The 25,354-nt window shown below is 36.2% G+C and overlaps 1 protein-coding gene across 1 annotated transcript; it reads right to left on the bottom strand.

Annotated features, from left to right (window-relative positions):
- Positions 1-1,227: 1,227 nt before the first annotated feature.
- On the bottom strand, positions 1,228-23,742 carry LOC100933766 (cytochrome P450 2C42-like). The gene is made up of 9 exons (XM_003755243.4): positions 23,444-23,742; positions 21,388-21,550; positions 15,735-15,884; positions 13,375-13,535; positions 10,796-10,972; positions 7,378-7,519; positions 6,528-6,715; positions 2,747-2,888; positions 1,228-1,425 (listed from the first exon to the last, which is right to left on the bottom strand). Exons 1-9 carry the CDS (start codon positions 23,621-23,623, stop codon positions 1,244-1,246), a joined length of 1,485 nt encoding a protein of 494 aa, XP_003755291.1. The 5' UTR covers positions 23,624-23,742; the 3' UTR covers positions 1,228-1,243.
- Between the last annotated feature and the right edge of the window lie 1,612 nt (positions 23,743-25,354).

Below are 25,354 nucleotides of genomic sequence, written 5' to 3'. Positions count from 1 at the left end.
CTTATAAAGCAACCAAGTACTTTCCTCATGACAGATCTGTAAGGTAGCTGGTGTAAATATTTCTCTCCAAAGAAATAACTTGGCTTCCTTGACTTTGTATTGTGGCAAAACCCATCTGCCCCATAAAATATGTCCCTCATCTTCAGTTCCATAATCTTCCTGATGCATAGATCAGGTCAATAAGCTCATTTTTGTTTACTGAGTAAAGTTCAAACTCTTCTTCCTGACATTAAAGGCATCTCTTTCATTCTGGGTTTATCTCTTATTAATATTCTCGTCAGTCAAACTGGACTACTCAAATGCGTTCTGTAGTTTTTTTAAACATACATACTTGGTAATTAGAGTAGACAGGTGAGATACATATCAGCAATGGTACTGGTAGTAGTAGTAGTAGTGGGTGGTGGTGGTGATAGTGGTTGTAGTAGTACTACTTACAATACTTGTAATATTTGTGATAGCTAAGTGCTATTCTTTAAATACTAAATACTAAAGAATAGTACTTACTATGTGTCAGACACTGTTAAATATTTAACAATTATAGACTCCATTGATCCTCATATTTTACAGATAAAGAAACTGAGGCAAACAGAGATCCTCTTTGAGAATGAAGGTCAAACAGGGTTGGATTCTAACTCAGGTCTTCCTAACTCCAGATCCTCTGTCCAAGATTCTACTTCATTGTCAATCACATTGTGAGCAGTTAGGCTGCCGTCAGAGTAGGGCATGTGGCTATGTTGTGGTATAACCTGAGACAGAGTTAAGGAATAGAAAAAGGGTTCCTACCCATTGGCGGTGGATAAGTTGCACACAAATATAAGATAAAGTACTTGCTTACAAGAAGTTTACAGTCTAGGAAGGAGCACAAGATAAGATCAACTAACATGTCTGAAAGAATACACAATATAAGAGGAATATATAATTCTTAAATTGTGTGGTACAGACTGTAAGTACTAAAGAGGTCACCCGGGCATCTGAATTGATTTGAAAGGTTTATAGGATTTCAACCAGTGGAGGTGAAGAGAAGAAATATTCCAGGAAGAGGGAATTTCTAGGAATGTTGGGAAAAATTGAATCTTTTTTTGGGGGAGGGCAAAAGTCAAGAAAAGTTTTAGAGTAAGCTAGAAGGATATATTGGCCTGAAATCATAGAGGATTTTTATTTCTAGGGAATGAAATGATACAGCTTGTTCATAGCACATGAGGAGGGCCTAGAGAAGTTGGGACTAGGGGTGGTCCTTCATGTTTTACAAAGATAAAAAGCAAAGTTCATAAAAGGGGGGTACTTTGCCAAAGCCACTGGCAGTTGGGGTGGTGTCAATATCTTTTGGGTCCATTGGAGATTTCAAGGTAAAATTCTGTAAGATTGTAGTAAAAAACAGAAACAATTCCATCCGAGCCAGGCTCTCACCAAGGCATATTCGTTTTCCTGAAAGAGACAAATAGAAGGATTTGATATATATAGACTTGTAAATCACCTAGACCACTTCTGACTTAGAGGTAGCCCACTAACACTCAGTAGCATTAGGTAAAAGACTGGATATATTCCTTTCTTCTCTGGTCCTTGGCTCCTGAACAGAGAGGGAAGACCCTCCAGTATCTTCTCTCTAAATCAGTCCCTCTGAGCCAGGTCCAGAGAAAAAAGACCCTCCAGTATCTTCTCTTTAAATCAGTCCCCCCTGAGCCACAGCAAGTCCTGGGTTTTCTATGCAAAGGAAATCAGTCAATACAATAAGGAGAAAACAATCATTAATTTAAAACCTCAATAGATTACAAGGACTAAATTTATAGCTACCAAGAGTGACTGGGAAAACACAACAGAAGAATAATAAAAGTTCCCTTTGGGTACCTCCTGTCAGCATTCTGAACTAAAAATTCCTCTAGAGTCTGTTGTACAACTTTGTGGCCCTCCAGCCACTTGTCTGAACTGCTCACTCCTAGCTCTAACTCAAGTATCAGAACCAACTGAGCAGGGCATGGAGACAGTTATTTCAGGGACCTTAGCTGCTTGCCAATCTTCATGTCTGCCAGCCTCAGACTTGGCTATCTCCACTATTACCTTATAATTAATAAGTCCTTCCAAGAATTGAGGATTAAATGACAAAATTATCCAACAGCTATATTTCTGTGCCAATAGACCCCCATTAAAATATACATAACTAGGAAAGTTGGGTCAATCCTCATGTGTCTTAGAAGTCATATTTCTACAAAATTGTAAACTCTAACATTAGATCTTGGGTGACCTTGGCCAAAATGGTACCTAAGTAATGGGCCTTTAAGATAATCCAATTCCCTTCTATGACTTGATAAGATACAAGCTTGTACCTGGAAGACTTTATCTGAGAAACAATTCCTTGTTGAAGGTGACTGTGGGGAGAGTTTTTAATATGGAGGGAGGAAGATCTAGGTGCAGAAACAAATAACCACTATGTCAGTTCTGCCTCTTTTTTGGAATAAGTTTAGACAACTATCCTGAAATTCAGCTGATTTAGTTAATGAACCATGGCCCAAGGAGAGTTAGAAGAATGAGGTACTATGCTTCTACCCTACTCCCTGGTTTTAGAGCTTGGAAGGACCATAATGGTCACCTAGTCCAACCCAAACTCTGGGGATATAAGATAACTGACGCCCTGAGAAATGAAATAATTTGATCAAGGTCACACAGATAATAATTAGCAAAGTTAGATTAAAACAAGGTCCTATGAATTATCAATCTATCTTTGATGCACACATTTAGATGAATGATTTACCTGCTGAAAAAGGCATGAAATAGTCGCTTTTCTTAAACTTGCCACTTTCATCCAGGAAGTGACCTGGGTCAAACTGGTTTGGATTGGGAAACTCTTTATCATCATACAGAACAGAAGTCAGTGATGGTATTATGGTGGTACCCTGAAGTGAGCAGATACAAAGAATTAAAAAATAAAAAATTATAGATGTTAGAGTTGAAAAAGAACTTAGAATTATCATGTAGTTCAAACACCTCATGTTAAAGTATGGAAACAGGCAGTGATTTTTAAATGCCTTGCTAACAGTAAATTAGAAAGTCTCCAATATTGTTGTAAGAAATAAAACTGAACTTTGACACCTTATGGGGCTGAATTAGTACCAATGGTTAAAAGACACAAGTAGGCAGATCTCAGTTTAATAAAAGTTAACAAAATAACTCTTGACCACTAGATCTATCAATGAAGAAAAGAGCTACATGGGAAGATGATAAACAAACCAATGATGGATAAGTTCAAAAAGATGCCTGGTGATCTGAAGAGGCAGAAATGAATTTTGACCTGTGCCAGGATATTGAATAATAAAATAATGTCACATAGAAGAATAAGTAAAGAGCTAATAAACAAACTTGTAGCTCTTCCAGAAGAGGAACAAGCACTTGCTTATACTCTAAAGAATGGTAAAGTATGTTCACAGGCTTTATCTGTTAAGATATCCAAGAAGAAGAGAATAGCATGGCTGGTGAATCCTTGTGGAAGAAATACTGAAACAGTTGTTTTCTGACAATGACAAAAATAGATATGTCTTCTATATTTTCAAAGCACATACCAAAGGTATACCAAAGAATCTCCCTAGTCTTGTCAAAGAGGATAACTTCTACATGATTCACATGGGCAAAAAAATTACTTCCATAAGGAACCTGGGAAGCATTTCCAAAGGTTTTGACATTTTGGGCTAAAAAAAGAAACACAGACCTTAGCAGCACAGGTGAAGTATTCATTGTGGCTATAATTGGGAGCAAAAGATTCAGAAAGGAAAGGCATATTTCAGAAGTGGACATCTTGTAAAATATTGTTTGAGAATGGGATTTGGCTTTCTGGGCATTAAAATGTAGGAATGATAAACTCCTAGCCACGAATGGAATGTACCTAGCAAAGACTGGAAAGAATTATTCATTTGATTTCTTGCAAATATTGTCAAAAAGAGTTTTTAAATGCTTAAAGTGTGGCTAAAAAATAAGATGGACTGGAGATTTTAAGACAAGGAAGAAAATTTGACCTCAGAGTTATAACTATAACTTGATAGAATGAGACCCTTAACAAGAATGGAACTCTTGAAAGAATATATCTTATTCAAAAGAAACAGGGTAGGAAAAAGGGGGTGAGGAGAAAATATACTCATGTGAGGTTATTTAGGAAGCAGGGAAAAGAAGAATGATGAGAAACATTGAGGTAAGAAGAAATGGAAACAATATCAAGAATGATATTGTTCTGAAAATATTCTACAGATCTCTTGGACAGTAAGAAGAAATAGAAAAGGAATACAGAAAATAGATTATAAGCCCTGGTGGCTAGACATGGTACAGCAGTGATGGAAGACTTCAAATATCCATTCAGTTCCTTGAGTTTCTTTTCTGTCAAAAATGGAGCAGCTCATAATTCCTTGAATTTTCTTAATGATCATTTCATGCTACAAATGTAGAGGAAATTCTTTTACTGATCTAATTCTCATCATTTTGAAAGGAGCTTGAATAACATGGATATGAACAGAAAGATCTTCAGCATCCCTGTGATACATTTTCCTCTGAAGGGATCCTGCTTTGTTGTGGAGTAAACACTATGTCACTTGGCACACTGTGCACCCCTATGGATGGTAATGATGGAAACTTTTTAAGAAAGTCCATCTTAGAGTTTATAACAGAGACAACTAAGTAGCCCAATGGCTAGAATACCAGACCTGGAGTTAGTAAGACCTAGTCCAGCCTCAAATACTCATTAGCTGCATGATCCTGAACAAAATCACTTACCTTCTCCCACACTCAGTTTCCTCACTTGTAAAATGAAAATAATAAGAGCACTTACATTTCAGGGTTGTTATGAGGATAAAAAGAGATAACATTTTAATTAATCTTAATGCTAACTATCATTATCACCAAGAAAGACAAGTTAATTTCTGAAGACATAAAGAAAAACAATTCTGATGATGGAAAAAAGAAACATTCTCTAAAGACCAATGTATATATAAGTGGAAAGACTGTCAGACCTGAAATCAGGAAGGCCTAGTACAAATCCTGAGTCATATATTTACTAGGAAAACTAAGTGATCTCTCTAAGATTTAGTTTCCTTGTAAAATGGGGATAATAACAGTATCCACTCCTACAGAGTTGCTGTAAAGATTAAATGAGATAATATGTGTAAAACAAACTTCAAAGTATTTATAAACAATAGCTCTATTACAAAGAACTCATAAACCAAATTACATTTTTAAAAGACAAGGATGAGTAAAAAGAAGGATGTAACAATTCCATAAGAATGACAGAAATGTTTGTAAAGCTCAGAGTGAGCAGAGACTGATGAAGCTAACAAAGGGCAATTGGAAGAATTTTGAAAAACTATATTGTAGAAAAGAAGAGGATTTTAAAAAGGCTAACCCCACAACACAAGACAGTAAAGGATGAGGATAACAAGTAACAAGAAAAGAAACAAAATTTCTCAAATTTTCTTTTGATTCTGTTTTTCTTTTTCTGATCAAGATAATGATCTTTGAACTGAAAAGGAGAATATAATTTTTTCAAAAATATGACTAATAGGGATTTAATATCCCAGATAAATAAGGAGAAAATTAAAGAACATCTAGACACTTATGAAATCAAGAAAAATAAAGTGAAAAAGTAAAATGTAATTTATACTCAGAGTTTAGAATTTATTTCTAAAGAGATAATCCAGATAAGAAAGAAATAAGGAAATTATTCTAGATAAAAAAGTAATGGTCACAAAGATCTGGAGTATTATCATCATTATTTCTTTTTTCCATGGTTCTTCTTCTGAAATGATAGAAATATATAGCCTGAATTATCATTCATTTAGAAGCCTTTAAAACTGACCACATACAATGAGTAATTATTGAAGGTTCAATGGTAATTGGGAAGTAGGCACCACTGTACTCTGATCTCATTAGATCACAAATGAGTATTGCATTCATTCTAGGAATCATATTTTAGAGAGGACATTTCAGAGCTAGAAACTACTCAAAGGAGGCCAACAAGATGGCAAAAATAACAAGTCCATACCACTTGAGGATGAGTTAAAGGAACTGGAATATTTACACAAGAGAACACAAGACAGAACAGAATAAGAGATAGAATAGCTGATTTCAAGCATTTTGTGGGTTTTCATTAGAAAGAGAAAGTAATTTGTCCATTTTGCTCCAGAGGACAAAACCAGGAGCAATAAAGTCACAAAATTGCAAACTTAGGCTTAATGCAAGAAAAAATTATTTCAAATTAGGGCTATCTAATAATAATGAATAATAATAATAATGGAATGCCCCAGCAAAAAGTGGTTCCCCCTCATTGAAAATCTTTAAGCAAAGGTTAGATGACCATAAGTTGAGCATACAGTAGATAGAATTCTTTTTCAGATTGGGGATGGACAATATGGCCACTGAAATTCTTTCAAACCCTGCAATTCTGTGACAACTGACTTAGGGATGTGGGCTGACTTGAAGTTTTTTCTTACTCTAAGATTGTATAAATCTTAGAGAGAGTATAAAATCTTGTATTATAGTGAGAAAATATTTCTGACCTTGGGAATAAAATATTGTCTAAAGTGAATATCTTGTGTCACTGCATGGGGCAGACTGTTAGGGATGAGGTCAATGTATCGCTGAATCTCATGTATCACAGCATAGGTATAAGGCATCTTGTTTCTATCTTCCATACAGGGACTTCGATTTCGACCAATCACACGATCAATTTCTTCATGAATTTTTCCTGTCACAATATGAATGAAAATTGATTTTAAAAGTAGGGGAAAAATTATTCTCTCTCATATATCTCTGATTTTCCACTAAGAGCTACATTGGTAAGTAATACACTTGACTCATATTTTCATAGATAGATAGATGAAAATTCCATTTTAGTCTCTTAACTCAGCTGAGAATCTCTGGAAACATCATGCTCTCAGAACAGGCTTAAATTGTCCTTTTAAAAAGTCTGAGGAGCTCTTTGTTAAGGAAATTAGGAGGGATCTCAGTCTGGATTTATTACAGAACTCAATGTGACTAACCAGAGGCCCAAAGTACTTCTCTGCATGGCTGAGTGAATGACAGGAATTTGAGTGCACCAGCTCCTCATATGGTCAGACAGAATCAATAAGTTATAAGGAACCCTCAATTGCTCAATTCCTTATAGTTCTGTCAATGGGTTATGGTCTCTCTATCTCCCCTATGCCTATCTCTACTAATAACTTAACAGTTACTTTCCACTGAATGAAGCAGGGTGGAGGCAGTAGGAAGAGGAAGAATAAGTAAATTTGAACATGTAATGAGTTAAATATATAAAAATGACAACAAAAAAGTTTCTAAGAAAAGTGTCCAAAAGACCTTGCACCCCTCTCAAGCTGACTAAATTATATCATTATATCATGATCCTACCTGTTACTTCAGGGTGTTTCAGGAGAAGCAGGAGTCCATATCTCAAGGTGGTGCTTGTTGTCTCTGTTCCCGCACTAAAGAGATCAATTGCTATATAGATCAAGTTTTCAATGGTAAATATAGATTGTGGTTGTTGCTTTTCCTAGGAATAATTTGGTATAATTATTTGAAAAGTAAGGCAGGTGGCAGGGCACAGTGGAAAATGTGATAAGAGTTGGAGGCAGAAGACCTCAGTTTGAATCTCAGTTCTGATCTTTTTCCTTATATTATATAATTATATATTCCTTACCTACACATATGTAAGTTTCTTTTTTAAAGTTTTTTGGAAGAAGGCAATCAGAGAGAAGCAACTTGCCCAGAGTCACACAGTTGTTAAATGCCTAAGGTGTGCTTTGATCTCAGATCCACCTGATTTCAGGATGGTTCTCTATTCACTGAGCCACCTAAGTGTCTTCACTCCCACTCCCCAGTCTGATCCTCATATTTGAACAAGTCATTTAATTTCTTATAGAGGGCTGAAACTCTGAAAAGGTGTGCTTGAATCAGATAGCAGAGTACTTAAGGCTAATCACCTATTCAATGTGAGATAATGACTCTCTATACATATTTAGATGAGGTGGTAATGTGATGGCTCTCCTCACCATTAGGGTTTGCTTACTGTTTGGTGGTGAGGTAATCATAGGCAAGGATTGGAGGGCTGAGGGAGAGAGGTCAGGGTCACTTGGCAGCAGGATGAGGAGGAGAGAGGCTGGAGACTCTGGACTCCAAGATCAAAGATACATCTTTGGCAAGCTGCTTGCCTGCCTCCTTCACTTCACCTAAAGACCAAGGACTTTGATTGATCCTGACTCTGACTGATCCTGAGGCCCTCCCAGGAGCTAGTCCGGACATTATAATCTCTTTATGTTTCAGTTTTCTCATTTGTAAAATTGAGGGAATTGGATTCAATAACCCCCAAGATCCCTTTCAATTATAAAACTATGATCTTGTTTGAACAACACAAACCAAAGTAGTTTGACCATTATGGGAGAGACAGACATAGGAGACAAAGAGACAGAAACAGACAAAGAGAGAGAGAGGAGAGACAGAGACAAAAAGAGTGGGAGACAAAAAGACACACAAAGACAGAAAAAAGAAAGATAAAGTGACAAAAAGACAAAGGAGAGGAGGGCAGAAAGGAGGGAGAGAAGAAGAAAGAGAGGGAGGGAAAGAGAGACTCTAGATCTGAAATTTCATTGGCACAGAGAACTTTTAAGTGAAAAAAATTCTCTCTACCAATGCAAATCCATACTTTCTCTGAAAAATGCAAAGTCTGAAGAAAGTTGCTTAGGGTACTATGCAGTTAGATGACTTGCCCAAGATCACCCAGCCATTTGGTGTCAGAGATGGGACTTGAACTTACTTTTGCCACTTGGAGGCCAATTCTTTATCTATTACATCAGAGCTGTCACACTCTTGGCACTCCGGACACAAATAGACAGAAAAATGATATGGGGCCCAAACAAAATTAAAATATAATTGGGAAATGTTTAGAAAAATAAATATATAACACAACATAGATAATGCTAATTTGTTGGTTTTCTAAGTCAATATGGGGCCTGTGGGGAATCTATTTCTATTCATGTTTGACACAACTGTACTGTATCATGCTATCTTTCAAGATATCTATACCAATATAATATGTATCTATAATATGGATACACACAAGAACCTAAGCGGTACAGTAGATAAGAGTGCTGGATCTAGCATCAGGCAGACTCATCTTTCTGAGTTAAAAGTTGGCCTCGCTGTGTGACTTTGGACGGCTCTCTTAATTCTTGCTTCAGTTTCTTCATTTATAAAATGAGCTGAAGAAGGAAATGGCACATTGCTCTAGTATCTTTGCCAAAAATAATCTCAAAAAGGGGCATGAAAAGTCAGATGATATTGAAACAGCTAAACAAAAAATATATAAGCATTATATAAATATGAGCTATTTTATTTTCCTCCTGATTTACTAAACTAATAAATCATGTTATTCCATATAAGTTTAGTGAAATAAATAGGATTTATTAGTTTAGCAAATAAGGAAGGAAAAAAGTTGTCAACTTACATTTGTGTATGCATATCAATTTATACAAAGGGGATCCATATACATTTTTCCATTTTATCTTCATCAAAATGCTGTAATATAGGTAGTAGATGATTGCTATCATTTTACTAATGAAAAAATTAAGATGCTAAATGATACTGAGGAAAAGTCACAATTGAGGTCAGAAATTAAATAATAACAAATCCAAAGGACTAAAGATATGAAAGGAAAAATAGGAATACCAGGTGTATACTGGAGGACATAATTTAAACCTAAGTCAACCAGGGCCATGCCCACTGTGGATGATGAAGGGAAAATAGCATATAGCATTTTTAAGATTCTCATACATGAAACAGAACATTATTCTGGAATGGTTCTAAAAATCTCTTGGTCTGGTCTATATATTTGCCCTCTCTTATATTCCTTTCCTCCACTAATGGGATGAGAATCTGTGGGTGAATATATTCATATGTATGAAGCCTGAGGAAGTAAAGATTTTCCTTGTCAGTCATGTGCTATGTTGATAAATTAAATGTGTTTTGCTTTGAATTAGTGGGTGCCTCAATGTGCACTTCATGCCTTTAAATGGTCAGTGATCCATTTCAGAGTGTTAATCAGCATCTCTTTTACCTTCTGTCATGTTTTTGGTGCTTTCAGAACTTGATTTACTTCATATGAATCACATTAACATATTGCTTTGTTCTGATTTTGTTTCTAATTTAGTTTTTTTTTTCATAAAACTTTTTAATGATTTCACTTCCCTTTGGTTTTGTTCTTTGTTGTTTTCAGAGGGGATGAAAAATGAGGAGCCTCTAACTTCACCATCTTGACTATATCCCATCCCATCCTCAAGTACCTACTGCAGCAGCCCCTCCATTCCAATGATGTTGCTCAGATTAAAATCCTCACTGTCTTTGCAGAATCCTGAAATGTTCTGCCCCAGTCCTCATTGCCTTGGACCTGCTTCAAGACCCAGATCGAATCTTAACTCTTCCAGGAGGAAACCTTATGTTAATTTCCTCCAAATAGTATGTTCTTGCTAATTTCCAATTCCTTCATCACTTAAAATTTCAATTTAGAATCTATTTTGTCTTTCCTTACACATTCCTGATAATTATTCTCTTGTCTTTCTTCTTCCTCTTGAATTAGAAATTTCGTTAGGGGTAGGACCATATTTTCCAATTCTTCTGTCTGTTCCATATAGTGCTCTGAGCACTCTACAATTAATATATAATTATTTTCCGCTCTATGTTTGTGAATGTGAGTGTCGCTGGGGAAGACAGCCTCAAATATACATGTCATTTAATCTACAAGAACTGAGATTTATATCTATTGTTAACACTGTACCTGCTCCATTTTCATCAGATAACAGTCAATGAAGTCCCGAGGATTACTGGGATCCAGTGTCTTTTGGTGTTCCTTCACTTCTTCAAAAATAAATTCATATATTAAGTGAATAATTTTATATACTTTATGATGAGATCCAGGGAGATGATGTAATAGAGATGGAAAACAATTATAGACCTAAAAAGAAGAATTTTATTTCATACTTTAGAAGAAAAAGAAAGCAATTTTCTATTCTAGAATTTGGATCATGTTTAGAAGAGGGCTAAATAGGATGAACAACTTCCTGAAAGCCATGATGAAAAAAAAAAAGAACCTAAACATTATCTTATAGGAAATCATAAAGGAAAACTGCCCTGATATCTTAGAATCAGAAGGTAAAATAACCAATGAAAGAATTCATAAATCACCTCCTGAAAGAGAGGTTAAATTAAATCCCCAAGGAATATCGTGGCTAAATTTCAGAACTATCATATCAAAGAAAAGATATTGCAAGCATCCAGAAAGAAACAATTTAAATATCGAAGAGCCACAATTAGGATTACCCAGGACCTAGCAGCTTCCACATTAAAGGATTGAAGGGCCTGGAATCTCATATTCCAAAAGGCAAAGGAACTTGAATTACAGCTAAGAACAAGTTATCCAGCTAAAATGAGCATTATCTTTCAGGGAAGAAGATGGACAGTCAATGATATGGGTGAATTTCACCTATTTCTAATGAAAAGACCAGAACTGAACAAAAATTTTGATTTCCAAACACAGAACTCAAGAGAAACATAAAAAGGTAAAAATGAAAGAACTCTTGAGAACTATATTTCTGATATGGTATATTTAGAGAGTGCAGGTATAATTTGATTTTATTATTATAATATGAAAAAGAAACTAGAGATGGAAAGGGGATCGTACTGGAAAAAGAAGAAAAAGGAGGTCAAATGAGAGAAATTACATCTCACGAAGAGGCAAAGATCTATTATAATTGAGGGAAAGAAGGGAAGGGGATGAGCATTGTGTGAATCTTACTCTCATCAGATTTGGCTCAAAGAGAGAATATCAAACATATTTGGTTTCACAGAGAAACTTGTCTTGCCTTATAGGAAAGTAGGAAGGAAAGGGGGGAAAGAAAGGGAAAGACTAATAGAAGGGAAAACATAAATATTAGGGGAAAGGTGAAAAAAGGAGAGGGGCTCTAAAACGGAAGGGCTTGTTGAGAGAGCTGACCATCAAAAGCAAAATATTGGGGAGGAGGGAAGGGGGAAAGGAAAGAAAAAAAACATAACTTGGGGTAAATAAGATGACAGGAAATACAGAATTAGTTATTTTAACTGTGAATGTGAATGGGATGAACTCTCCCATAAAATGGAAGCAGATAGCAGACTGGATTAAAAGCCAGAATCCTACAATATGTTGTTTACAAGAAAAACATGTAAAGAATAGTCATATATACAGAGTGAAGATAAAGGGCTAGAGCAGAATATATTATGCTTCAGGTGAAATAAAAAAAGCAGGGGTAACAATCCTGATCTCAGATAAGTAAAAGCAAAGATAGATCTAATTAAAAAAGATAAGGAAGGAAACTATATCTTGATAAAGGGTAGCACAGATAATGAAGCAATATCAATACTAAACATATATGCACCAAGTGGTACAGCATCCAAATTCCTAGAGGAGAAGTTAAGAGAGATGCAAGAAGAAATAGACAGCAAAACTATACTAGTGGGGGATCTCAACCTTGCTCTCCCAGAACTAGATAGATCAAACCGCAAAATAAATAAGAAAGAAGTTAAGGAGGTAAACAAAATGTTAGAAAAGTTAGGTATGATAGATCTTTGGAGAAAACTGAATGGAGACAGAAAGGAGTTTACTTTTTCTCAGCAGTCAATGGAACTTATATAAAAATTGACCATTTATTAGGGCATTAAAAACCTCAAAATAGAATGAACAAAATTTTCTTTGAAAAATAACATGATAAAAAAAAAGAAAGAAAAATAATCAGATAAACTATTTGAAATAACTAGACAGTATAAAATTGGAAGATATAGGAAATAATGAGTTAGTGGATTTGGAAAAATAGGGAAAGATTTAAACTTATGAAAGATGTTATCTATTTTCAGAGACATAGAGAAACAAGGATAGGGATGGTCTTACATAAATGTATGTTTTATATATATGTACATGCATGTATATTTATGTGTGTATGTATGTACTGGGGTGTATGTGTGTGTGTGTGTGTATGTGTGTGTGTGTGTGTGTGCACATATGTATGTGTGTATCCATGCTTAATTGTAGCCTTCTTGGGGGAGGAAGGGAAAAAGAGAAAAAAGAAAAAAAGTAAAAAGTGTACAGCAGAGAACAAAAAAACCTACAAGGAAATGAAGAAAAGATGGACAATTCTGAACACAATGTAAAGTGTTATACAGGCTTATTATATAGGATTTCTTGAAATGTAAATTTATTGCTTTATATTTAGAATCTTCTTTTATGTTCTGCTGTGCACAGGGAAATTTTTTCTATTTAAGTTTTAAATAAAATAATTATTTTTAAAAAATATCCCAAGGTCCAAAAGGAAAGAACATTGGACTCACCTGGATCCATGGGGAACTTACAATTTTCATGTCTTCTTCAAAAAGCTTCAGTAAATGTAAAAATTTCTGGTCTTTATAATCAAAATGTTTCTGAAAAATGATAGAGCAGATTACATTGCAAGGAGCACACCCAAGAATGAATGTGGGGTCACATGGTAATCCTAAAGAATGGAGAAAGAGGAAAAGAGAGAGAGAAAAAAAAACCTTTAACATTGTCATTGTGGTCAAAAGGAAGGTTTGCCTACCTTTAGGTAGAACCCGACTATTCTGCTTTCCCTTCTAGCTTACATTCTATCTAACATTTATTTGACATCATGTTGAAAATAAATCACCCTTGGGCAGCTAGGTGGCATAGAGCACCATTCCTGAAGTCAGGAGGACCTGAGTTCAAATCTGGTCTCAGACACTTAACACTTCTTGGCTATGTGACCCTGGGCAAGTCACTTAACCCCCACCACACCTCAGCAAAATAAATAAATAAATGAAATCAACCCTTTACAAAGCATCTGATTTGATCCACATAAGAATACTAAGTGTAAATACTATATTTCCCATTTTATAGATGAGATTGTTAGGGTGCTGATTTATGCTACAACTAGAAAGCATCAAGAAGTGAGCCTCAAATACTGTATTCTCCCACCATACCACATTACTTCCCATTTCTAAATCCCTATTCACCATCTCACTGAAACCAGCTTTTGGTTTCAGACTTCTCCATGTCTATTTTAAAATTGTATTTCCCTTTGTTGATCAGTTATCCCACCTTGAGGGATGCAGGCACAGGACTGTAAGCATTGCTATCCCCAAGGCCCTTCAGTTCAGCGTCCTTGAACTGAGGAGTAGTGATGTCGAGGGGGTGATGACTGGCATATATCACTTCTTGTCTCTCCCTCACAGTGCCCACTGCTTTAGCTAGGCTGGCCCATCTTCCCCATGAATAAAAATTGGCTGGCAATTAGTGATGATAGCCAGCCCCTTCTCCACCAGAGCCGTTTCCTCAGATGAGATCTGGGGGGACCGGACTAAGACTAATGGTCTAGAGGTTGCAACCACTTCTATGGCCCTGTTGGTGGCAGCCAGCCATCAGTTGTTGCTATCAGTAATAAGAAAGATGGACCCTACCATATATGTATATATTCATGTGTGTATATATGCATATGTATAGGTGTATATGTGTGTGTGTGTGTATATATACACACATGCAATATAGATGTAGAGAGTGGTCTAGAAGTGACTTGGATGTGGGAAAGACACTGTTATTCCCAAAGTCTTGGGTTCAAGAGCCTGTCCTGTCTCTACTGGATCAGAGGGAAGATGGTGGTCAAAGTTGTGATTATATTAAAGATAGCCAAGGACAGAGTCTTAGAGATATCCACACCTAGGGGACTGAAGTGGACAGTGATCAGCAAAAGAATATTGAGAAGCAAAAGTAAGATAGAAAAAAGAACCAGGAAAGAACAGCATCATAGAATAAAGGAAAGAGAGTATCAATCAACCAATCTATAATTACTAAGCTCTTACTAGGCTCTGTGCTAAACCCTAGGGGTACAAAAGCAAAAGATACATATAACTAATGAGGACCAACATCTGACAGAATCGTACTACTTCCCAATTCCTGCCACCCAATCCCCCCATGCACTCCCATGTACAAGTACACACATACACACACCCACATAGTACACATAAATTTTGCCTTTTGCCATTTAAAAAGTAGCTATCCCACAGAATTTATGGCATCAGTATCTCCATTTATGCCCTCCTTCAGTACCCTGTGGCCCGTCCAAGTTTTGAATTTCATAGAAGAACATCTCTGCTAAATAGCTTACATTGGGGAGGAGATAGAAGCATGAAGAGAAAAAGCTTCCAAGAAATGCTGCTGTCAGCTCACGGCCTTCTGTAGCAATGTTCTCAGCCCTCTTCCCTTCCTTCACTATTCACAAAATATCAAGAAAATCCCTAGATTCCCCAAAATGATTCTAAAGGAATGCTTTTCCTCCCAAAGGTACAGAACTGGTCAGTTAACTTCTTGTGAGCTCTGTTCCATCTGAAAAAGAACCAAATCCTAAAAAGTCATGCTCCCCAATGTTCCTCCCTACACTGCCTCCTCACAAGATTAGCACAACCCCCGTAGCAGAACTGCACTGACTCCTTATTTCCATATTTCTTCTCTCATTGACCTTGACCCTTCAGGATGTCCAGGAATGACCACCTGGTTATGGGCATATCCCCAGAATGGGCTTGAAAGTTCAACATGGTGGTTTCAGACTCCACTAAACTCCTGGGACCAACCTCAGCTTACATAAGTTACCAGAAATATAATGGATTTTTCTAAGGCCAGTGGTAACAAAATAAACACCAACCTTTCGTTTTTTCTAACTCTTTCACAAGGTTCTTCGCCTCTTCTTGGACTCTTTCTTCAATGCTTCTCTTCCCCATCCCAAAATTCCTCAGGGTCATGAGGCAGAAGCGACGGAGTTGCTTCCATCTTTCTCCATTGCTTACCCCAATTCCTATAAAGGGGAGCAGAAACAAAATAAGTCTTAGACTTCAAAGCTCTTTACAGCCCCTGTCTGAAAGTCCAGCCCAAGAGCCCCTGACCCACACCCCTTGTTCTAAGAAGTGGGGGAGGCATCCATTTGCTTTTTTCTCTATCAATACTGTTTCCAGTGCCATCCCATCCATCCCAAGCATCCTTCTCCCTTCATCACAGTCTCATTCAGGTAGCCCTAACCTCACATCACCTCTTGAAAATGAAATGGCCACAAAGAATGTCTGGAGGTCAGGATGAATACATATTTTTGAGAGCCTGAATGACTGGAGAATAAGTTAGCTTAGATCTCTTCATTTTTCCATCCAAAGAAGCTAAAGGAGTATGACTTTTTTGAGGCTAGCCTGAAGTCTAATCTTCCTACTTTACACAGAGACCAAAAAGTGAGAATCTATGTTTCTTGAATTTTTGTGGGCTGCGCGGTAACACGGTGGATAGAGTGCCAGGTCTAGAGTCATGAAGACTCATCTTCATGAATTCAAACCAACCTCGGGCACTGACTAGCTGTGTGACCCTGAGGAAGTCACTTAACCCTGCTTGCCTCAGTTTCCTCCCCTGTAAAAGGAGCTAGAGAAAGAAATGGCAAACCACTCCTGTATCTTTATCAAAAAAATCTCTAAATGGGGTCACAGAGAGTTGGACACCATTGAAACAACTGAACATACTAAAAATAGAGAGTTATGGGGCAGCTAGGTGGCACAGTGGATAGAGCACCAGCCCTGAAGTCAGAAGGACTTGAGTTCAAATTTGGCCTCAGACACTTAACACTTCCTAGCTGTGTGACCCTGGCCAAGTCACTTAACCCCAATTGCCTCAGGGGGGAAAAAGAATAGAAAGTTATATAAAATCAGGAGCAATCCCTGTATCCAATGGCTTTTTTCTTTTCCCCTAAGTACCAGATACTATGAAGCATTGTTGTTTATGGGGAAACAATTATTGAGTCAAAACAAAAACTATTAATTATACAAAGAATTGTAGCTAATTTGAGCAATGACAAAGGTGTATATATACCTTTATAGAACATACATGATATATACATACAAATGTCTAACATGTCATATTCTTCTTGTCCTGAATACATCACATCTTCCTACCTTCAGTTATCACCCTGTGATTCTAGATATAGGATGAGGACTTCACCTAACAACCCTTACATTAGAATCTATTCTTTTGCCTGTAATCTGATTTACATAGGATCTTTATCTGGATCAAATTCACCTTATGCTTTAAGATCCTTCATAAAGGAACCCTAGAACATGGCTCTCTTCAACAATGAGATGAACCATATCAGTTCCATTTATTCAATAATGAAGAGAACCAGCAACACCCAGTAAAAGAACTATGGGAAATGAGTATGAACCACAACATAGCATTCCCACTCCCTCTTTTTTTGTCCGCTTGCATTTTTGATTTCCTTCTCAAGTTATTTTTTACCTTATTTCTAAGTTCTATTTTTCTTGTGCAGCAAAATAACTGTATGGATATCTATATATGGGGTGAAGGATGGGAAAAGTTAGAACAGAAGGTTTTGCAAGGGTCAATGCTGAAAAATTACCCATGCATATATCTTGTAAATAAAAAGCTATAATAAAAAAATATGGCACCTCCTAAAAAAATAAAAAATAAAGGAACCCTAGAACAAGAAAAATACCTCCCTGAAAAATAAAAGCTGATACTACAAGGGCTCAGAATCTATTGAAAAGTTAAGATCAAGGATTTTGAGAAATGATGTCGTTTTCTAACTGTCAAACACAAACTCAGATTTGGCTATGGGAGAGGGTTGGTATAGCCAAAGTCATATTCTGCTCCTTAACTTTATGGAATTGAAGGTTGGAGAGTGAATGTTGACCTCTATATGTGATCTTCGTCAACTATTCCCTCTGATCATTTTTCTATCATAATTCTGAAAGTAAAAGTGAGTTTTATTTTCAGATCTCTATGGATCCCCTAGCAAACTAACTTTTTCTACAACCATTGAATAGCTCCAAAAAAAATTTATTCATCCTGACTTCCCTCTTTGTAATCACTTCATTTCTAGGAGGGGCACGTGGGTATAAGTCCACCATCTAATGTGTCTGTGACTGTGATGAAGGGAAAATGATATGTGGGATGTTTGAATCTCCTAGCATATATATGTGTATGTGTGTATGTATTTATATACAGTTTAATATATATATATATATATATATATATATATATGTATTGTGTATGTATATATACATATACACACCTACATAAATATGTATATATATATTCTCCCTTTCATCAATGTTGATCTCAAAAATTGCATTCACTAACACATACTCTTGATCTCATAACACAATTAACTCTATTCCTTAAGTAGCTCCTGTTCCGACTCAAAAGCTTTTAAAAAAAAAAAAAGTTAAAGTGAAGAGAATTTTAGCAGATGGCAAGCAAAATTTTGTTTGGGAAAATTTAAACTTTTGTCATTGTTCTACTGGATTATAAACTTTTAGTCAAGATATTTTAGAAATTATCTCATCCTCTCCTCTCATTTTATATATGAAGAATCTGAGAAAGATAAGTGACTCATCTAAAGTCAGGAATGGTATAAACTAAGCCTAAAACCCAGGAATCTTGACTAAAATCCTGGACCCTTTCCACCCCAGATCACAAAATGAAATAAAAATAACAGGATATACACTACTCTCAATGCTCCATTTCCTTACTTTCTGTAGACATCTCAAACTCATTACACCCAAAATTGAATTCACTATTTTCCTCCCCCAAACCTCCCTTTCTTCTGTTCTTCCCTATTTCTGTTAAGGGAACCACCACCCTTTCAAGTCACTCAGGTTCTCCACCATATTTGGGATCCTTGATTCCTAACTCACATCTAATCACTTGCCTAATCATTCCTGTCTCTACATCACTTTTCACAACCATTCTCTTCTCTTCACTCATGAAAACACCACTCCAGTCCAGACCCTCATCTCTGTTTTTCTTGGAATATTACAATATTCCTGCCTCTAGTCTAATCTCTCTAATTCATCCTTTACATAGCTGTCAGAGTGACTAAATTCACTAGTCAGACACATTGTACCTTGACCCCAGCATAGTGAGATAATTTTGAGTTTCTTCCAGCACAAAGGGCAACTATGCAAATGATTTTCCTAAAGTGATAAGCTGAACATATTATTCTCCCCCTCCACAAACTCTGTAGTTCTTTATTACCTTCAGGATCAAATGTACAAATTCTTCTGTTAGGCTTTAAAAGACCTTCACAATCTGGCCCCAATCTTACAGCCTTTTCAACCTTAGCACATTATTCCCCTCCAAGCACACAATGGTGAACATGGCACTCCTTCCTGATACCCCATTTTTGCCTCAATCTCCCAGAATCCTTAGTTCAACTCAAAGTGCCATCTTGTTAAGTCAAGCCTTGTATCCATTGTGTATGTATGTATAAATATTTATATGTTTCTCTATACAATATGTATGAATGTGTGTTAATATATATGTGTATATGTGTGTGTGTTAATAAATAAATATAGATAGATAGATAGATAGCGTGGGGAAGCTAGGTGGCTCACCTAGCTTCCCCACGCTATATATATATATAGCATGTAACTATCTATCCATATACATAAACATATATGTATATATATACATATATATATATATACATATATATAAATATGCCTGTTATCTCTTCCCCATCCTGTCCAACTATAACCTCCTTAAAGGCCCTGACGATATTCAAGTTTGTCCTTGCATTTCCCAACACCTAACCCAGAGTTTGGTACAAGATACTCCCTTCTGCAAACTCTATACTCCATTTCCTCACACATGGCACTTCATATTCCATTTCTACACCTTTACACTGGCTCTCTTCTTCCCCTCTGCTCTCCCCATGGTTTTAATGCTCTCCTTCTTCCTAGTTTATTTGATCTCCTTTAATACTCAGCTCAAATCCCACCTTTTGCAGGAGGCCATTCCTGGCTTCCATGGGCTGCCAGGTTGTGCTGCTGATTCATGTCAAGCCTGTAGTCCCATTAAGATTTCCCAGATCTTTGTTTCAGATAAACTGTTATCTCATAACCAAAGCAGCTAGGTGGCACAATGAATAGAACAGATCTGAATTCAAATCCAGCCTTAGATATTTAGTAGCTGAGCTAGTCACAATCTCTTTTTGCCTCAGTTTCCTCACCTAGAAAATGAAGAGTAAATAATAATAATACCCACCTCCTGGGATTGTTGTGAAGATCAAATAAGATAATATTTATAGAGCACTTACCACATTGGTAATGGATTCTGATTCACATTGGTTATACTGTCTCCAAAGGCTCAATAATTTAGATGAGCATTATCCTTGCAGACTGAAGTAATTTTGATTTACCTTTTATTGATGACCATTAGCAAATCCCTGAAAACCAGCTTCATTTCATCTATTTTGTTTCTAATTTTCTAATCTCTATGGGCTGCCACTCACCCTTCTCTGCTTTGTCCAACAAGCTATCACATGTCAAGACAAAGGTTCTCAATGTCCTACACAGTGCACAATCATGTCTCAGTTATTTGCTTTCTTCCTACTCTTAGAGAAGTGGATTTGTGGACACTTAAAGAATGGTCATTAAGAATCAGCAAGGATTCATCAAGAATTGCTCTTGCAAGTCTAATCTAATTTCTTTTTTTTAACAGTATTTTCAGACTAGTAGATTTAGAAAATGCTTTGACATGCTAGACACAGTTTTCAATACAGCATTTGACAATGTCTCTCAGGAAATATTTATAGAGAAGATGGAGAAGATGCTGGTCAGATTTCCAGAAGACATGGAATGTGGTCATTGTCCAGTAGGAGGGTACTAATATAGGTACTAGACTTACCACTGGACAGCAAGAGAAAGTTCCAACCAATTGGAAAATAAACTAGAGCAATAGATCTTTGACAGTAAAAGTCTCACCTGAGGGTTAAATGATTACAGCAAACTGTAATGACTAGATAAATGGAAGAAGTAGATCTCTTTTTTCCCTGTAGGACAATTCTACATTGCAAGCATTCACTTTCTTTCTTTCCTTTCATCCTTTCTCTCTCTTTCATTTTTCCTTTCTTTCCCTCTTTTTCCTTCCTTTCTCTCTTCCTTCATTTCTTTTTTTCTTCTTTCCTTTCTTTCTTGCCTTCTTTCCCTCCCTCTTTTTTTTCTTTTTGTCATTGTTGCCATCTCTTACTCTCTCTGTATATGTCTTTTAATTTTTCTCTTAATCTTTTTCTTCCTACTTTAACTGCTTATAACATATAATATGAAACTATGTAGCTGCTGCCCTCAAGAAATAACAAATGTCTTCCATATCACTCATCACATCCTCCCCAATTTGTCACTACTTTGGGGTCTACGGTTTGAAAGTGGATCTATTTCTCAAGTTCTTTTCCCAGTTTCTCAGAATATTATTCTTTTCCCTATTCTTGTCTTTCTGTTCTTGCTTTATACCAAGTAGAAACATACCTAATCCATTACTAATGTACTCAAGAATTGGTATATGTCCTCTGTCCGCAAACTTGTCCCCGTGATCAATCAGAGCTTCTTTCACTGCCTCATATCCATGTAACACAATAACATGCTCCATACCTAATTGCAGAGTGAACACTGGGCCATATTTTTTTGCTAGCTGTGAAAAGAAATGTGGGCATTAGTGAGAAGGTCATCACTGAATCAAGTGATAAACACTTTGGATTATTATTGTCGACCTTATTGGAGAAATTCTCAATCCATTATCAACCACTTTAAAATATTTCTGACATTTATTACAGAGAGGTTGATGTAACACATTGCACCCAACTCAAGCCATAGATGACTAAAAATGCTAAAATGTCATTCTGTGCCTTGGGCTAACAGCCAGAAGACTGACTAATAAACTAGTTTATGATCTCAGTGCAGTAACCCCAACTTTCCTCCTGAAAGGCTGAGTTTATATTTCATAGCTAGGTGCCATATAGATTCAACAGTGGACCTGGAATCATGAAGACCTTTCTTAATATCCAGTTTCAAATAATTAAGAACTATGTCACTTAACTTCTGCTTGCCTCAGTTTCCCCATCTGTAAAATGAGGATAATAACACCTAATTCTAAGGATTTTGGGGAGTAGAATAAGATAATCTTTATAAAACAGTTTGCAAAGCTTAAATCACAACATAAATGCTATTCTTATTCTTCTTATTATTCATCTAAAGCAGGGGTCCTCAAACTTTTAAAATAGGGGGACAGTTCACTGTCCCTCAGACTGTTGGAGGGTCGGACTATAGTAAAAACAAAAACTTTGTTTTGTGGGTCTTTAAATAAAGAAAGTTCATAGCCCTGGCTGAGGGAGATAAACATCCTCAGCTGCCACATCTGGCAGTAGGTTCCTCATTCCAATAGAAATTCTACAAATTCATCATTAGATCCAGAAGGAATCTTAAGGAACCTTTAAGCCAGAAGTTAACATTTTTTGTGTCATGGACTTTTTTAGTAGACTGGCAAAGCCTATGTATCCCTTTGAATGATATTCTTAAAATAAAATATATAGGATTACAAAGAAAATCACTTAAAATAAAATTAAAATGTAATTTTTCCCATCCAAGTTTGCAGAACCTCTAAAATATATCTACAGACCCACTAGGTGTTCATGGTGCCCAAGATCAAGAACCCCTCTTCTAACCAATTCTATAATTTTACAGATGAGGAAATTAAGGCCCCAAAGATCTGGAAAGGATATGGTAAAAGTATCAATTTGGCACTCTACCAAGTCAAAATGAAAACATGTTTTTGTTTTCATATGTTAACCTCATTTAATCTGTTCTCACTATCCTGTGAAGCAGAAATGACATTTATTGATAAAGTCCTCATATAGATATAGAAAACTGAGGTCCAGAGTTCCCAAAAGACAAAGCTAGTAAATGTTGGAATCTGAAGTTAGGGCTTTCTAACTCCAAGTTCAATGTCTTTTCTATTACCCCAGGCCACTTTCAAAGGTTTTGAGATCTTATAGCTCTGAGCACCAAACTTGATGGTTCCTCTTGAGACCCAGGGGCTTGCTTAACGAGGGACACAGAGCATGAGTGCGTCTGTGAAGGGGCTGTGCAGGGAAAACTTTCTCCACTCTGATCCAATAAGGCTGGAGGTCCCTGCCTACTTGCAGGACCCACTCATTCCTCAGGCAACAGTAATAACCAGGCACATTAAATACTCCTTTCTATCTACAATGGGCAATAAACATTTTAAATGGGATTGATGGCATTTTCTCCCAGAACTTTGCAGTGCAGTAGTAATATCAAGGGATAACACTTTTGGTAAAATGGATCTTATCCATACCTACAGAAACTTGATAGCACCTGGCTACTGCTGAAGCAGTGGACCCTGATGGCCACTACAATGAATCAAAATAGGGTCTAGAAAACCTACCCAACTCTATTTTAACATTCTATGATCTTTAGAATAATCTGCTTGAAGATAGTCTCCCAAAACAAATTGACCACCAGTAGTTAGTATTGAAATAAACAGAAAAGAGAGGTGTTTACTTACCACAGAAAGAGATTCAGGGATATTCTTAAGGTTCACTTGCAATATATTACCAATGATGGGAAGAGAAATAGGACCAGGTGGAAGCTTTCCTTTTCCAAAGTTCTTTTTCCATGATAAAATGAGAAGCAGACATGAAATACAGAGCAGTAAGCCAAGCTCAATGACCATAGATAGATCCATTTATGTTCTTCTTTACTATACAAAGGAATAGATTGAATAGTAAGGAATGCAATGGTGTTTAGAATGCAAAGCTGGAATGAACTGAAAACATGAGGTCAATTAGCTTATAATTCTTTGATATTCTGGATACACTTCCAATGGACTTTGCACTGCAAGATAAAGAGAACACTAACCCTTGTTCTATAATAGTGTATTTTAAAGTATCAGGAATCTTTAAATTTGCTGTTTAAAATTTTACTGGTTCATTTTGCTTCATATATGCCACAGTTATTTCCCAATTTGCTCCCTATTTCCTGTAGAATAAGAACTTTTTAATCAATAAAAAGAGTTAAGCAAAACTAAAGACACGAGGACTTTGACAATGTATGTAACATCCCACAGTACCTTATCACTCTGCTGAAAGGAAGTGTTCTTAATGCATTTCAAGACTGAGGATGAGTCTTTGGTATCTAGATTGTCACCAGCCTTTTATTAAAAATGCTAATAGCATTATTAACAAAATGATTTAATTTCCCCGTCCAAAAAAACCATAGAATATGAAAAGTTTAATTGACTTAGACATTATAGTTAAACTATTCATATTTGTTAAAAACACATAATTACAAAAAACTCTTATAAATTTACTAATGATTTTAAGTTAATTTGCTTCTTATAAATCAAACATGATTACCATTTTGAAAAATAACATATATATGTGTAAAACAATATTCTTTCAGTCTACAATACTTATTTTTATACATCAAACTTTTTTTTGACGGGGGTGCATTTTGCAATTACTGCATTTGCAATTATTCTATGATCTATAGTAAATTTTCAATGAAGATCATAATAAATAGTAATAATCCTTCCCTGAAAAAAATGGTTCATGGAGCTAGGTGGTGCAGTGGATAGAGTATCAGCCCTGAAGTCAGGAGGACCTGAATTCAAATCTGGTCTCAGACACTTAACTCTTCCTGGCTGTGTGACCCTGAGTAAGTCACTTAATCCCAATTACCTCAGCAAAAAATGAAAAAGGGCTCCTCAGTTCAAGAGTCATTTCTTATTTTTAAAATAAGAACTGACTTTATTTTTTTTTTTTTTTGGATTCTTTTATTTATTTATTTATTTAATAGCCTTTTATTTACAGGTGATATGTATGGGTAACTTTACAGCATTAACAATTGCCAAACCTCTTGTTCCAATTTTTCACCTCTTAGCCCCCACCCCTTCCCCCAGATGGCAGGATGACCAGTAGATGTTAAATATATTAAAATATAAATTAGATACACAATAAGTATACATGACCAAACTGTTATTTTGCTGTACAAAAAGAATCGGACTCTGAAATATTGTACAATTAGCTTGTGAAGGAAATCAAAAATGCAGGTGGGCAAAAATATAGGGATTGGGAATTCAATGTAATGGTTTTTAGTCATCACCCAGAGTTCTTTCTCTGGGCGTAGCTGGTTCAGTTCATTACTGCTCCATTGGAAATGATTTGGTTGATCTCATTGCTGAGGATGGTCAGGTCCATCAGAACTGGTCATCATATAGTATTGTTGTTGAAGTATATAATGATCTCCTGGTCCTGCTTGTTTCACTCAGCATCAGTTCGTGTAAGTCTCTCCAGGCCTTTCTGAAATCATCCTGTTGGTCATTTAAGAACTGACTTTAAAGGTGCTAGCCAGAAATAAAAGCCAAGAGAAAAAGAAAAAAAGATTTCAGGGGGGAAGGGAGGGAAAAAATTAGGAC

The sequence above is a fragment of the Sarcophilus harrisii genome, chromosome 2 (assembly GCF_902635505.1).
Source record: "Sarcophilus harrisii chromosome 2, mSarHar1.11, whole genome shotgun sequence".
NCBI classification, from domain to species: Eukaryota; Metazoa; Chordata; class Mammalia; order Dasyuromorphia; family Dasyuridae; genus Sarcophilus; species Sarcophilus harrisii.
The sequence above is the reverse complement of the archived record's forward strand: the minus strand, read 5'-3'. Positions and strand labels throughout refer to the sequence as shown.